The 13,243-nt window shown below is 42.4% G+C and overlaps 1 protein-coding gene across 2 annotated transcripts in view; it reads right to left on the bottom strand.

Annotated features, from left to right (window-relative positions):
- Nucleotides 1-645: 645 nt before the first annotated feature.
- Nucleotides 646-13,243, bottom strand: part of LOC131686263 (uncharacterized) — a 209,259-nt gene continuing 196,661 nt past the window's right edge. The window contains exons 2-3 of one of the 2 annotated variants that reach the window (XM_058970531.1): nt 12,533-13,221; nt 646-12,461 (exon numbers count right to left, since the gene is read on the bottom strand). In XM_058970531.1, the coding sequence (XP_058826514.1) occupies nt 9,488-11,992 (2,505 nt within the window). In that variant the 5' untranslated portion in view covers nt 11,993-12,461; nt 12,533-13,221 and the 3' untranslated portion in view covers nt 646-9,487. Of the gene's footprint in view, nt 13,222-13,243 lie in introns of both variants that reach the window. The other variant, XM_058970529.1, reaches the window with a different exon arrangement.

Raw genomic sequence — 13,243 nt, 5'->3', positions numbered from 1 at the left:
AGCAGTCGGAGTCGTGGTGAAAGCACCAGTCAACGCCATGAGCGCCATTCTTTGCAGATGGTTTAGCTTTGACTGGACTGTCACCACCTCTCACCTCTGCCACCAAACAAGGCATCCGTATGACAGTATTGGACGTACAATTGTCGTGTAAATGCAATAGATGTATTGAGGTTTGAGACCCCAGGTCTTTCCAAAAGTTCGTCTGCGCTGCCCGAAGGCCATGCACTCTTTCTTGACTCTGAACTCAATGTGAGCAGACCTATGCTACCCTATCATCATAGAACCCAATTTCTACCGAAGTACCGAAATCAGGCCAACGGCCTTCTGTACGCACACCCGAGGCGGACTCGTCGCCACCCGTCCTACCGACTTCCGCTAGATCCATTCCAATGTAGAGTAGTAGACTTGCGACGAATGGTAGCTCCAGCCCTAGTTGTAGCACACTACCAGACGGAACAAAATGAACACTGCTAATCTAGCGGAACATCAACGGCCTGAGAGCAAATCTTGTATTCTTGAAATGTACTGTTGCTCATTCCGTGCTCATCTGCCTGGCCGTCCGAGAGAAACACATAAAGAGCGGAAACCTCTACACTTGGGAGTCAGCTAAAAACGTTGAACATCTATCAGACGGTTGGCCTAGGGACTTATCGTCCGATTCGGTGCAATTGTACATTCATATGATTGTGGTCGCCAGAAAGATCAACTTTCCCATAAAATGCACAGTGGCGTCCCTTAGGAAGCCAGCGACATTGGAAATAAATTGAGGAATCTCTTCAAGCAACTGCAGAACCCCGAGAGTGACTTCAAAGCCCATCACGCAGCGTGGGGCGGAAGGAGGTACTGCCACCTCGGCAACGCTATTGTTGAGGCAGTCGAAGACAGAAATACGGTGATGCTAAATGACAGCATTATTACCATTCTCTGGAGTAGATCCCTATCCACCTTAGATTAGGGGAACATGGGGAGACTTGACCAGGTTTTCAGCTAAAACTGCATAAATCTCTAAAAAAGCCTTCAATTCCTCAAAAGTCATTCAGATATAATGCGCAAAGTTATTGCGCGTCTTTATGATTTTTTGCAGAATTTTTAATATAATTTTTGAAAAGTTACAAAAGTTTTTCTGTGATCGTTTTTTCTGGTCAAGTCTCCCCTTTGCGGGGAGACTTGACCAAGGCGTGAGGAGACTTGACCAAGAGAATTTTGAAAGTCATAACAAAAAATAATAAACATAAAACATACTGTAATTATTTTTTTCCCTATTGTCGAGATCCTTAGGTAGCAGTAAAAAATATAAAAGAGTTGCATTTGATAAATTTTAATTTTTTTAATGCATTTATTTTTAAGGATTAACTGTACTGCTTGCATTGCATGTTCACACGTCACGAAATCAGTCCTACTATTGCTAACTTTGTTTACAAATATTAAAATATAAAGACTTATGTTTGGGGTGGGATTTTTTATGGCGTGATTAACATTAACAGTAGATACCAAAGCATAATAAATATTAAGAATTTTTTATCTTTCTTCAGCTGATCGCCACTTGGTCAAGTCTCCCCATAAAATCTTGGTCAAGTCTCCCCAACATTAGTTATTGCGTTCAATGTCATGTAAATTCTACTAATAACTATTCCAATGTTCCAGTTTCTGTAAAATCATTTCACTGCTTCACAAGGATTAAGATGGTAGATTAGTACATTAATAGTAACTAGTAGTCGAGTAGATATGTCCATACAAATTTTGATAAAAAATTACATCATTTGATGCAAATTTATTAATCACGTAATATTTTCTGCAACGAAAGGATTTTTTTCTCCAAACTTTTAAAATTACCTTAAGGGATCGAAACAAGTATAAGAATATTTTTGAAAAAAAATTGAGAATCGAATAGAAGACGCCATAGCCGAAAATAGAATTTTGCGCTTGGTCAAGTCTCCCCATGTTCCCCTACACCATTTGTTCTAGCTCCATCGCCGGAACCTGTGGATGGTCGGTTCTAGCCGACATTGGAAACAGCGATCATTTCCCCACTGTTGTCTGCCATGATCTGCTGCTACCGACATATCGGCGTCATCGTTGGATCTACGATCGAATGGGCTGAACCACATACGAAGACAACTTGTCGAATGCTTTCGATCGATTCCGGAAGAGCTTGCAGAAGCAACGATTTAGTCCACAAAACCATGCAGCTCCCAAACCAACAGAATACCATTAAACTGGACGGTTCACTGATGAAACCCAGAAGTAGCGAAAGTAATCAGATATAGATCTCTCATTACTCGACCACTATCGAAGGGATGAGAGATCTTGGCATTCTCACCTTCTGACGAAATTGGTTAGGCATGCTATTGCGAAAGCCAAGGAAGTCGCCTAGGCTTCCATCCTTGATGGGATAAGTTCTGAGTCGCCAACACCGAAACTGTGAAGAAGGGTGAATGCCCTGGGCAGCAAAAGAAGACAAAATGACTTCGCATTAACGTTCAACGGTACCAAGATAATTGAGTCATCTGAAATTACTAGTGAAATCAGAAAGCACTTCGTGTTTCTCTCTATGGACTGCTCCATCCCACCCGTTTTCCTCAGAACGAAGAAGAGCATAGAAGCCACCCGTACACATTCACATTCACACCAGATGCTAACCAGGACTACAACAAACTGTTTTCTGGTATGGAACTGGTCATGGCGTTGAATATAGCACAGGGCAATTCTGTCGGATTTGACAAAAATTGTTACTCCCTGTTAAGGCTTTTACCCCCGGTTGGTAAGCGTGCATTAGATGCATTTAACATCATCTGGGGATGTGGGACCTTCCCAGAAAACTTTGAAACGTGCTCATGATGTAAAAAAACCAGGAGTCCGAATGACTTACGACGCATCAGCCTACTCCCATATATTAGAAAGACGATGGAAAGAATGGTAAACAGACGCCTGACGTCCCTCCTCGAGGAACAAGATCTTCTCAACCGTCACCAGTTTGCATCCCGGAAGCGACTCCGGTATGACGTGAGGAAGTACTTCTATAAGTGCACCGATGGGGTGTTCATTGAAACTTTATCAAAGGGGTAGATTTCTCAAGGAATACATCAGTGGCGAAGTTTCAGGGTAGGCGTTGGAGGAAACCAATTGGATGTATTATTGGAGGCCAATAGGGTTCCCGTGACTCGATGCTAGCATTCACACTATTTTTGGCCAGCATGAATTCCATCTGCGCCACGCTCCCGAAACGCATATTCGTGCTTGTTTACGCCGACAATGTGATACTCGTAGCTATCGGGAAAACGGCTGTTGCAGAAGATTGAAGCTGTACGCATTGACGACTGTTCTACGACCAGTCATTTTCGGGGAGGCTTAGTCAATATCCTGGCACCGCTGTATCGCATAAATTGCAGCCAATTTGGCTTCGTATCTGCTGTCAGACACCATATGGACATCTCGAACTTTGGCGAACGCGTAGGAGTGAGTGTGAGTGGAATTGAACCGCCTCGCCCATCACCTCCGTAGAATCCGCCGCTATTACTGCTGCCATCAAGAAACCTGAAGATACTCAGACAGTGATCTTTTCCGACTCCCTCTTGATGATCGCGACGCTGAAATCAGTGGAGTCCGACCTCTCCTACGTCCCAGCCATAGAGCAATCTTGTGAGCCGTTTGACCATCACATGCTGGGTTCTCGGGCATAGCTGAATCCGCGATAACGGGGATGCTAACCGCTTGTCAGTTCTCAGCGTACAAAAAAAGGTCAGCACAACAAAACAAAGTTACGAATCGCGGAAACGCTGAGAACAAAAAAAACAATACGAGACCGACAAAACACAAAATTTGACAAGAAGCTACGGCGAGTACCCAGCGGAAAAGAATCCTTTTAAGGGTCCCATCGTAGCTTTGCAGGAAGCTTATAATAATTTAAATTTATTTATTACCTATTGCTAGAAACAAATGCATTTATCAATTGTTTTTATTAAAAAAAATGTTAACCAATTATAACTAAAGAATAAGCTCGATTCCGACATTATAAGCAGTCTTCCTATGAACGTCGATAAGTTTGCACCTGTGTACAAAATTTCGTGCACGCGTTCAACCTTAAACTTACTTTGCCTTTGTGAACAGGCTCGCCTCGAACACCGAACCCAAGCGAACGATGTGCAAACTTAGGTTTAAACACCGTGTACGTACACCGTGTGCGTACACAAGAACGGCACACACAAAACAGAATGAGTCAACATTAGTGATGATAAGTGATAGAAAGAGAAAACTAGTGTCAAGAACCTGTGTGTACGAACACCGCGTACGTACATGGGATTCGGTTGTGCAGACGACCATGTGTACGTGTTTTGGTACGAGTTTTCACACGAAATGTGGGTTTAAGATGAGCACAAAACTAAAGCGAACATGGTGTTCGATGTTCATTTGGGAATTCTGATTATAAGGTCACATTATAAGGTCATTCAGAGCACTTTGTCACTTACTGGAGAAACCTACAAATATTTACGGTCAGAAGGTGAAAGGCAATATCGAAAAAAAGACTGACCGCGAAAATCGGATTGAACAAAGAGCACTCCCCGCTGTCGAGTGGGATGTTCATAATATCACCCGCGTCGACCTTCCAAAGTGTGCAACTTGTAATACACGACAGACATAGGAGTACCCAAGTAACCACGACGCTTCAAATGATGCAAAGTTAACAGTCTTAAATGAGTCGTTCGTAGAATGCGATAAAATTCTTCATTGCTGTAAAAGCAACACCAATGCTTTTATAAAGTGGAAAAGGGCGATTAAGCGACTGATGTAAGAACTGTCAAAGAAAGCATTTATTTTACATTAATAACGCTCTTATAAAGCTTTTGTCTGCTAAAAGCATTACTAGATGCTGCAATAATGTTTGTTTCGTTTTGACAGATCGATGTTATATAACACAACATAAAGCTGATATAATGTCGAAATGAAAATAATTAAAATGGAAAAATGAACGTTTTCCTTTTTTCAACTTATCTTATCTTATTCGTTAGATACAACATTAACATCACCACAAAATTTAAATTCCTTCAGATTTTTTAAATTAATTTTAGGGGATCCGAACCATGATCATCTGACATCAGCTTCATACGAGGTAGGTCGTTAGCACTCTTATCTGTGGAGGATAGCTGCCGACGGAATGATATTTGCAATATATGAATAACGTTTTACATTATATAGCCTTTGTTAATGCAATGACACGTCGGTATAGAAGGAGAGGTGCAAACATTTGGCATTTTTTGAGTAGATTAGTATTTATCGTGTGGCTCTCGAATCGCGAAATATAAACATCAACAAACGAAGCAGAGATTAATTTTAGTAGAGATTCCGAAACATGGTTAGTATTGACATCAAATTGTGCAGATGAAATATTGAGCATTTAGTGGTTTCTCTATGATATGCTTCATCTGAGTTGGAAATTATAGGGATGCATAGTCGTGTTGTTTAATTTCATGTATTACTCCACGGAAATAGGATTGGTTAAAAGCTATAGGTGTTTCAGTGCTCCGATATTTTTGCCCCATTCGTAGAAAATTGTCCCTTTGCCACACTACTCTCCATGTTGTTTCAGGTTGATATTTTTTGATTAGAACATTTTCTTCATAAACGTCAAATTATTTTAATACTTCGTAACATTTAGTTCAAGCATTATATGCTTTTCAAGTGTAGCGCAGTAGAGCGTCAAAGCATTTGTAAATGCAATGCAATCAAACACTAAACCGTTGCTCTAAAGGTGTGTATAATGCCTGTTACATTGCTCATAAGAGGCAATGTCTTGAAACATTTGGGATGTTGTGTTATGGTAGCACTGCTTTAAGAAAGTAGTTTTAGAGCAAATGAACATTATCGATGTTAAAATAATGCTTCATTATAATGCATGTGGTTATTTGGGTACTCTTAAACTGCCGGAGTTTGAAGATCTGCGATAACATCATGTCCTGTCCTCCTCGATTCGCCTTAGTAATCGAAGATGCACTAATTGCTTTCTTTAGGGACGCCAACCTTTTAAAATCCGAGCGCGTTTCCCTCAAATCCCTTTCTTACCACCATCGCACAGTTGTCGGAAACGCCAAAAACGTGAACTTAATTCACTAGAGGCCAAACCATCGAATTTTGGCTGATTTTTTGTATGGAAAAAGTAAAAAAATATGATAAAGTAAGCTTACCCTATTCATAGGGTTCTAAAGTGCCATGCACCAAACCTCTTTACCTTTATTGTGCATAGCTTAGACAGTGAAAAAGGTGCCTGTTCGTGCATTTTGGTTTGCACCTTTCTTTCTTATACGTAGTTGAAGTTGGTGTAAAAAAATGTAAAAATCTTCAATAACTTTGAAACGAATGAGTATTTTTACATACAGTCTTCGAAAACATTATGTAGTTTTGATACCTACACATTTGTCTTGAACATAATTTGCACAAAAAGTCACAATGAAAAAAGTTATATAAAAAACTAGATTTAAGGGGGTTGCCGTAGAAAATCGATAATCTTTTGTCCTACACGCTCAAGTTCTTTAACAAAACTCTTCGCTATGAGTAATTCTAAAACTTTGTCGAAGACAGCAACTTTTTACCACGTCAGTATAAAAAGTTAATTTTTTTAGTTCCATCATAGTAAGCCATGCCTAATTTCAATTGTTATCAGATTGTGGGGAATATTCATATAAACAATTCCTCGGAAGACACCCTGTGAATATATTCGACGGTTTAGCCTCTAGTGAATTAAGTTCACGTTTTTGGCGTTTCCGACCACTGTGCATCGCTCATTGGGGCCTCCACCACACTGATATGATAGAATATGGAGATATTCACAAGAATTTCTGGAAAAGGCTTGTTCTACAACTTTGTAGAAAGAACCTAATTTCTATTTCTCTCCGTTGACAAGTTAGTGTTGGCGCCCTCTATGCGGAGAAATGTGGGACGAAGAACCGACTCAGGGGTAGCCTGATGGGGTCATTTTTTCTTGTCATTCTACGCTACACCCGGACCGAGTACAGGTGAGGTGTTACCGCGGCGCTTTCGACTGTCACAATCGGCAAACTCAGCTATCACTAATGCTGAGCGGGCCTTCTGCCACACCTGAATCGGGTGCTGGGGCGCGTCAGTTGCGCCCCTGGCTAGATGTTTCCTTCATTGAGCACAACGAACTTAAGTGAAACGAAGATAAAATAAACTTTGTAAAATGCATTGTAACGATCTTTTTCCCGGGGCGAATAACCCTATGTGGTTAACGTGAAGATATGTGGAAGCCAGGAACGCACGCTTGTTGCTAGGCAGCGCCTCGCTTGTTTACATTGAGAAAAAATAGAACTCGAAGTGAAAATTCAAACGCGCAAATGAGCGTTTTCGGATATTTTCCTTCGGTCATCAGCACAGCAGCAGAAAATTCAAAGTTTTGTTAGTAAACTATTTCTTTCGGGTGTTTTTGCAGTGGAGTGTGCAGTCAAAGTGCATTTGAAAAAGTGAATTGAAAATGAGAAGAAGAAAAATAAGAGTGTTTCGAAAAGAAATCACAAGTGATGAGGGGTGATATTTTCGCACAAAATATGAACTACAGATGGCATTCCGTCAAAAACTTGGGTTGATTGTATAGGAAAATGCTCTAGCTTCCTGAAGTAGCAGTTTCGTGGCACACCGGCAAGGTTAGTGGGTTGAAAAACGTATTTTTATATTAGCTCATGTCAGGTACATGGTTAGACAGCGAGAGGGGTGTGTGTGGTGTAGGAGTTATGTTGTGGCTCGTTTGTATAATGTCCTTAAAGCAAAATGATAATAATAATAATAATGGCAACAGTAATCGCATGTCGAACTCAAGTCGAAGAACTCAGCAACCCAGTTTGGTAAAGAGCTATAGGTTGTATCAGAAGCGTAGATTGTTTCTTCGAGAGTGCAAACCCAGACTGTTTATTGTTTTGTGCTGTATTTGTCATTTTCCATAACTTTTTCTTCCACCTCTCATGCCGTTTCAATCATGAAAACAATGAGACGACATTGCGTGTCACAAGTTTCCTAAAATATGGAGCTAATCTAGTCTGACTTTTGGTCCATAACGACGGTATGCCTAACGTATGTATGCATTCAGTGATGTCTAGGTCCCTTTACTCAGATATTAATATGGGGTTATGGTTTACAAAGCCTCAATGCAGAAGATGATTTCATATATGCAGAAACTAGTACAAGGAAGATGTTAGATGTCACTCTCTGCTACGACATTATTATATTTGAGTTGGGTATCTGGATCACGAATAATGAGCTGAAACCCTCTTTTTCTGATCTTAAGTATATCTTCTTTGATCATTTAAACGTTTAGCTTTAAATCGTCTATGTGACGATGGTTATACCAAATCTACAAGTGACTTTCAACTAATTATTTTGAGATGTTAGCTCTCAACGTACAAAGTAGATATGAAATATTCATTACAAAGTGGAAAAAGTACTATAGATTGTGCTCTCCTAAACATAATTTTGGCTGATCTGTTTTTGGAAAAGTATCCAACGATTTCCGCATCATTTTTTGATCTTGAGCCTCAACATGGGTTTTTATTATATCCTAATAAGTTGAATAAATCCGTTGGGCTTAGTAGAGCTTCGTTTTCAAAGGTATGTGGCACTAAGAAGAAGAATTGTTTTCATCAACAAAACATTCTGAAATAGTGGTGGTGATATTCTGGCAGTGACATCCACTAAATTGAAACTCCATACGGATTTCTTTTTATTTTTTCAGAAAAAGAACCCTGACCTGGTAGAACATGGACAGCTCAATAGTCAATTTTTTACACAAAACAGAAATATGTTTGAAAACATTTTTCTGTGCCTGTACTAAGCTCTCTTTAATTTAATTAGTTATGCGAATATTTTTGCTTCGGAAGGTCCGATTGTCCCACTGAGTTTTACAAACGAAAAACTAAGATTAAAATAAAAATTAATGTTTCTACCAGACCTCATATCGGAAGATTAACAACAATTTTCCAAAACGAAACAATGATTATCTGTCAGTGTTATTCCAAACGAATCAAAACGATCCATATTGCAAATGGTGTGATCTCAAGCTTAAATTAAAACATTCGAAAGGAATTGTCTACCGAATTGTAAATTACGTGTAAACCAAAGATTATAAATATTCTGTCAAATGAACCCAACTTTTTTAACAGGTTGCCGAAAAATATGAAAACTAACTATTTCTGCCTGAAAGCGACGACAATCTTTCACAGAAGCGGTTGCATGATGATATTCAACAGAACCGGTTCAGATTACCGAAAACAAACAGCAAACTACCACCTCTTCTCGCAGTCCGAGTCCTAGTTTCCTAAACAAACACATTGGTTCACCTAACATTAGTACACTTTATAACATCCTCCTGCTGCTTTCCTTACGTTCTGCAATCGCACTCTTATAACGGTACATCATCCGATTCTAACTGTAACGAGCCGGAGGAGTGTAGTTTAGTGTGCTCCAGAAGCGGAGGCTTCATCCTATGTCAAATATCCGTCGTTTCATGGCTGTCGCCGACATAACCCTCATCCGGACTGTCCGCCAGCGGTCCAGACAAGTGCCTCAACTTGGTGCCACTTTCGCATTCCGCTTCCTCTTCCTCCTCGCGCTGTTCCGGTATCACATCCTTATCCATCAGCTCGGTGGTTTGAGCACCGACGCACTTTTTCAGCACCGGCACCGGTGCCGATCCACTGCTGCTACAGGGCACCGTTTGGGAGTTCAGCGCCGGTGGAGGTAAGTAACGGTTGAAATCGGGGCCTGTCTGGCCGGAAATCGGTAGCAACTGTGGGTGATAACCAGGCAGGAACGATGGCCACTGCTGGGGAGGCGCAGGACCAACACAGAATGCTGCCGGAGCGTTCATGTAGGTCAACTGTTTCACTCCGGTCGGTTCGAGCTTGTATCCTTCCGGTGGCGAAGGGAATTGACTTGTACCCGTAGTGTCATCACCCGGCTGCTGAGGATATCCTTCGGCCGTGTATCGAACATCCGTAGGACCACCGTACAGTTGATAGGTTTGTGATGTTCGTGTTATGAACTCAGCGTCGTTTGAGTAGCGAACTTTCGCTTGTCCTTTCTGTCCTCGATTGTGCGGTAGCGTTCGATAGTAGTTAACAGTAGGCCCACCTTGAGCCATCAGATTCAGATCGATGGGGAAACCATTTTGATCCAGGAAACATCCCGGACTAAGATGAATGTCCACCTGGTGTTGGTACATGTCTTTATTCATTCCTCTTGGCAGTGTCGACATGGCAGTGAACCGTGGACCCATGGGTCGTACTCCCATCGGTGGCTGGAAATAGTTCTGCTGATAACTAGCTTCACTACTAGCGTCCTGAACACTACTCTGCCCATCGGAATCCTTCTCGCCCATATCCGAATCCAACGCATCGGCTCGCCCTCGAATCTTCCCACTTTCCGCATCGTTGATCAGATCAGGATTCTGATCCTGATAACTGCGAGCTGATGGCGGACTGCAAAACTGTCCCGGCCCACCGAGTGCCAACTGGTTCAATCCAGCTTTGTCGTGGTTGTTTCCAGTGTTCAAATATAAAACAACATCCTGTGGACTGCTTTCACTTAATGCCACTGATCCGTTCATCTTTGCGCACGTCAACGGCTCTCCGATATCATTGGTGATTGATGAACACTTTTGGCTGTTACCGGCCGTATCTGAAGCCGACTTCCCGCGAGCCTTCTTACTGGCATCTCGTCTGATGCTACGCCTACTACATCTACATATGATCGTACAAACAATGAGGAATAGTAGAAAACCTGTGGCAGCACTAGCGCCCACGATGAGTAACAAATACTCCTGCGAGAAGGTAACCTCCTCCACTACCGGTTCTTCCTTCACGATAACATGTAACGTGTAGTTTGCCTGAACGCGTCCCGCTGAGTTTTCCGCTATGCAGAAGAACGTCCCATTATCATCCGGACTGGTGTTGAAAATTAGCAGCTCGCTTCGTTTTTCCTCGCCTGTGTCTTCGCTGTAGTGGGAGAGATGTAGATTAGGCGCTAGCAGACTGTCGTTCTGAAGCAGTTGTCCCTGAAACCACCAAGATATGGAAGCTTCCGGGGTGGCAGAGATCTTGCACGTCAGTGTCATGTTCCGACCTTCGGAGATCTCTCGATACAGTGAATCCGGTGTAATAACGGGGAGGCAGGCTAGGTCTTCCTGCTGAATGCTTCTGATTACTTGACCTGCTAGCCGAAGTGGTCCGGAACACTTCGGTTCCTCCCGCTGAGGAACGTTAAAACTGTTCAACCAGGTGTGAATATCAAGCAAACGGCAGTCACACTGCCATCGATTTGCCTGCAGGTTGATTCCATGTAGGGATTCCGGTAGAACATGGTTTCCCTGAATAGTGGCTATTCGGTTGCCATCCAACCGAAGCCATTCCAGGTTGTCCATTCCAATGAATGCTTCGTCTTCGATCAGTTCAATCTGACAATTGCTAATTTCTAGAGTTGTAAGAAAGGAGAGATGTTTGAACCCGTTAGTTCTCAATGTTCGAATTGGATTCCCGCTGAGAGATAGCCGCATCAATGCTGGATAGTCGGCAAATGTTTCCGTCGGTACCACCGAAAGCATATTTTCCGACAGGTCAAGCTCCACCAAATTGGTGAGCCCCCTGAAAGCTCGATCATGAATTTTTATTAGTTGGTTTCTAGCCATATATATCTTCTGTAGATTTATGAGATCCATCCTTTTGAAGCGTTCGCTTTGCAGGATAGTTAATCCATTGCCGGAAAAGTTCAGGACCTGTGTACCGGGATCCATTCCCTCCGGTATTCGGTTAAGTGACCTTCCACCGCATTCCACCGTCTGTTTACCGCCCTTCCACTTGCACACACACACCTCAGACGGACAACCGTCCACGCCAGTCATCAGGCGCATCATGTTAAATAACGCACCTAAAATCACCAGATTTAGCCACATTTTATCCAAAGCTGTAGCTCTTCTTTCCAGACTGGCACCTGTCATGCTTCAACTTTTTCGTCGGCGATATATCAACAACTCACTAATTGGAATCTTCATTTTCCAACTTTTCCGCGTAACAACCACCTACGATTCCCAGGCGGCCTTGCTGCTTAAATTGGCAATTATTTATTTATGGTTCACTTCGAAGCCGCAGAAAATATAAACGCATCACTTCGTTCGCCTCTCCACGGAAACCGAAGCAAAATTGAATTTTCTGGCGAGAAAAATTTGGATTGAACTTTTTGCGTTGGGCACTTCACCCTGCTAATGTTGATTTTCTTTTTTTTTTTTGTTCATCCACACTTCGCCCGTCTGGTATTTCAAACCCCACACTTCAACCACTAGGTGGCATAACTTTCGAAATAAATCTCACCGCTTGTGTTGCTTTTTTCCCTCACTTCCCGGGCACACGAGGGTTGTCTGCATTTCCATTTTTATTGTTTTTCGTTATTTCGTCCAGCTTCCAGTCTCCCTATTTCAAAGTACAGAATTAAACACTAATGTATAAATTTTCTTGCTGCTTCACATCTTCCGCTCACTCACCAACACCAAAAAAAACCAGACTCGGTGGCGGTAGGAACCAGCTTTTTAATTTAGCCCCGCTATCTGCCTGCCCTATCCACGATGTCCGGCCCGGTTCCACAATGTTGGAAGAACCTTATTTGTCTTCCAGTTTCATTCCGAATCTCAGCCCAACACTCGACGTGGGGCGTGATGGCACTACACAATCGCCGCACTCAATTTCCAGTGCTTGCACTTTTATCCGGCACGTTGCAACGACTGCAGCACCGCCGCCGCAGCAGATCTTCATCAGCGTCAAACGAAGAGGATGAAAATCATGACCGAGTCATAATCTTTGACTCCTCGTTTTCTATTTTGCTCCTAGTTTTCCTGCCCTTTCAGCTCTCGAGAAACACGAACAGATACAGCCCACTTCAGACGACAAGTATTCAGCGGTGATGATGACGATTGTATGCTGTTGGCAGTACAAATGTCAAACCGAGGCCCTTTTTTTCTCTAACGCTACGATAACGAGGACCTCCTCCCAACGTCCCGGTTGTTGATGTTGCTGCTACTGCTGCCACTGCCTCCCGAAGCCGGGGAGGTTTTTGATGCGGATAATTTTCCTGGAAACAGCAGCAGATGCAAATCCAAGGTGCTCACAGGAGTCGCTGGGTCACAGCATCGTTTCATAATCGGCGGCCGGTCCAACCACCAAGGCAGGTGATATCCTGAAATGAGAAGTAGAGAAAA

Source organism: Topomyia yanbarensis, chromosome 2 (assembly GCF_030247195.1).
Source record: "Topomyia yanbarensis strain Yona2022 chromosome 2, ASM3024719v1, whole genome shotgun sequence".
Taxonomy (NCBI): Eukaryota; Metazoa; Arthropoda; class Insecta; order Diptera; family Culicidae; genus Topomyia; species Topomyia yanbarensis.
Note: the sequence above shows the minus strand (reverse complement) of the source record. Positions and strands in the feature narration are given on the sequence as shown.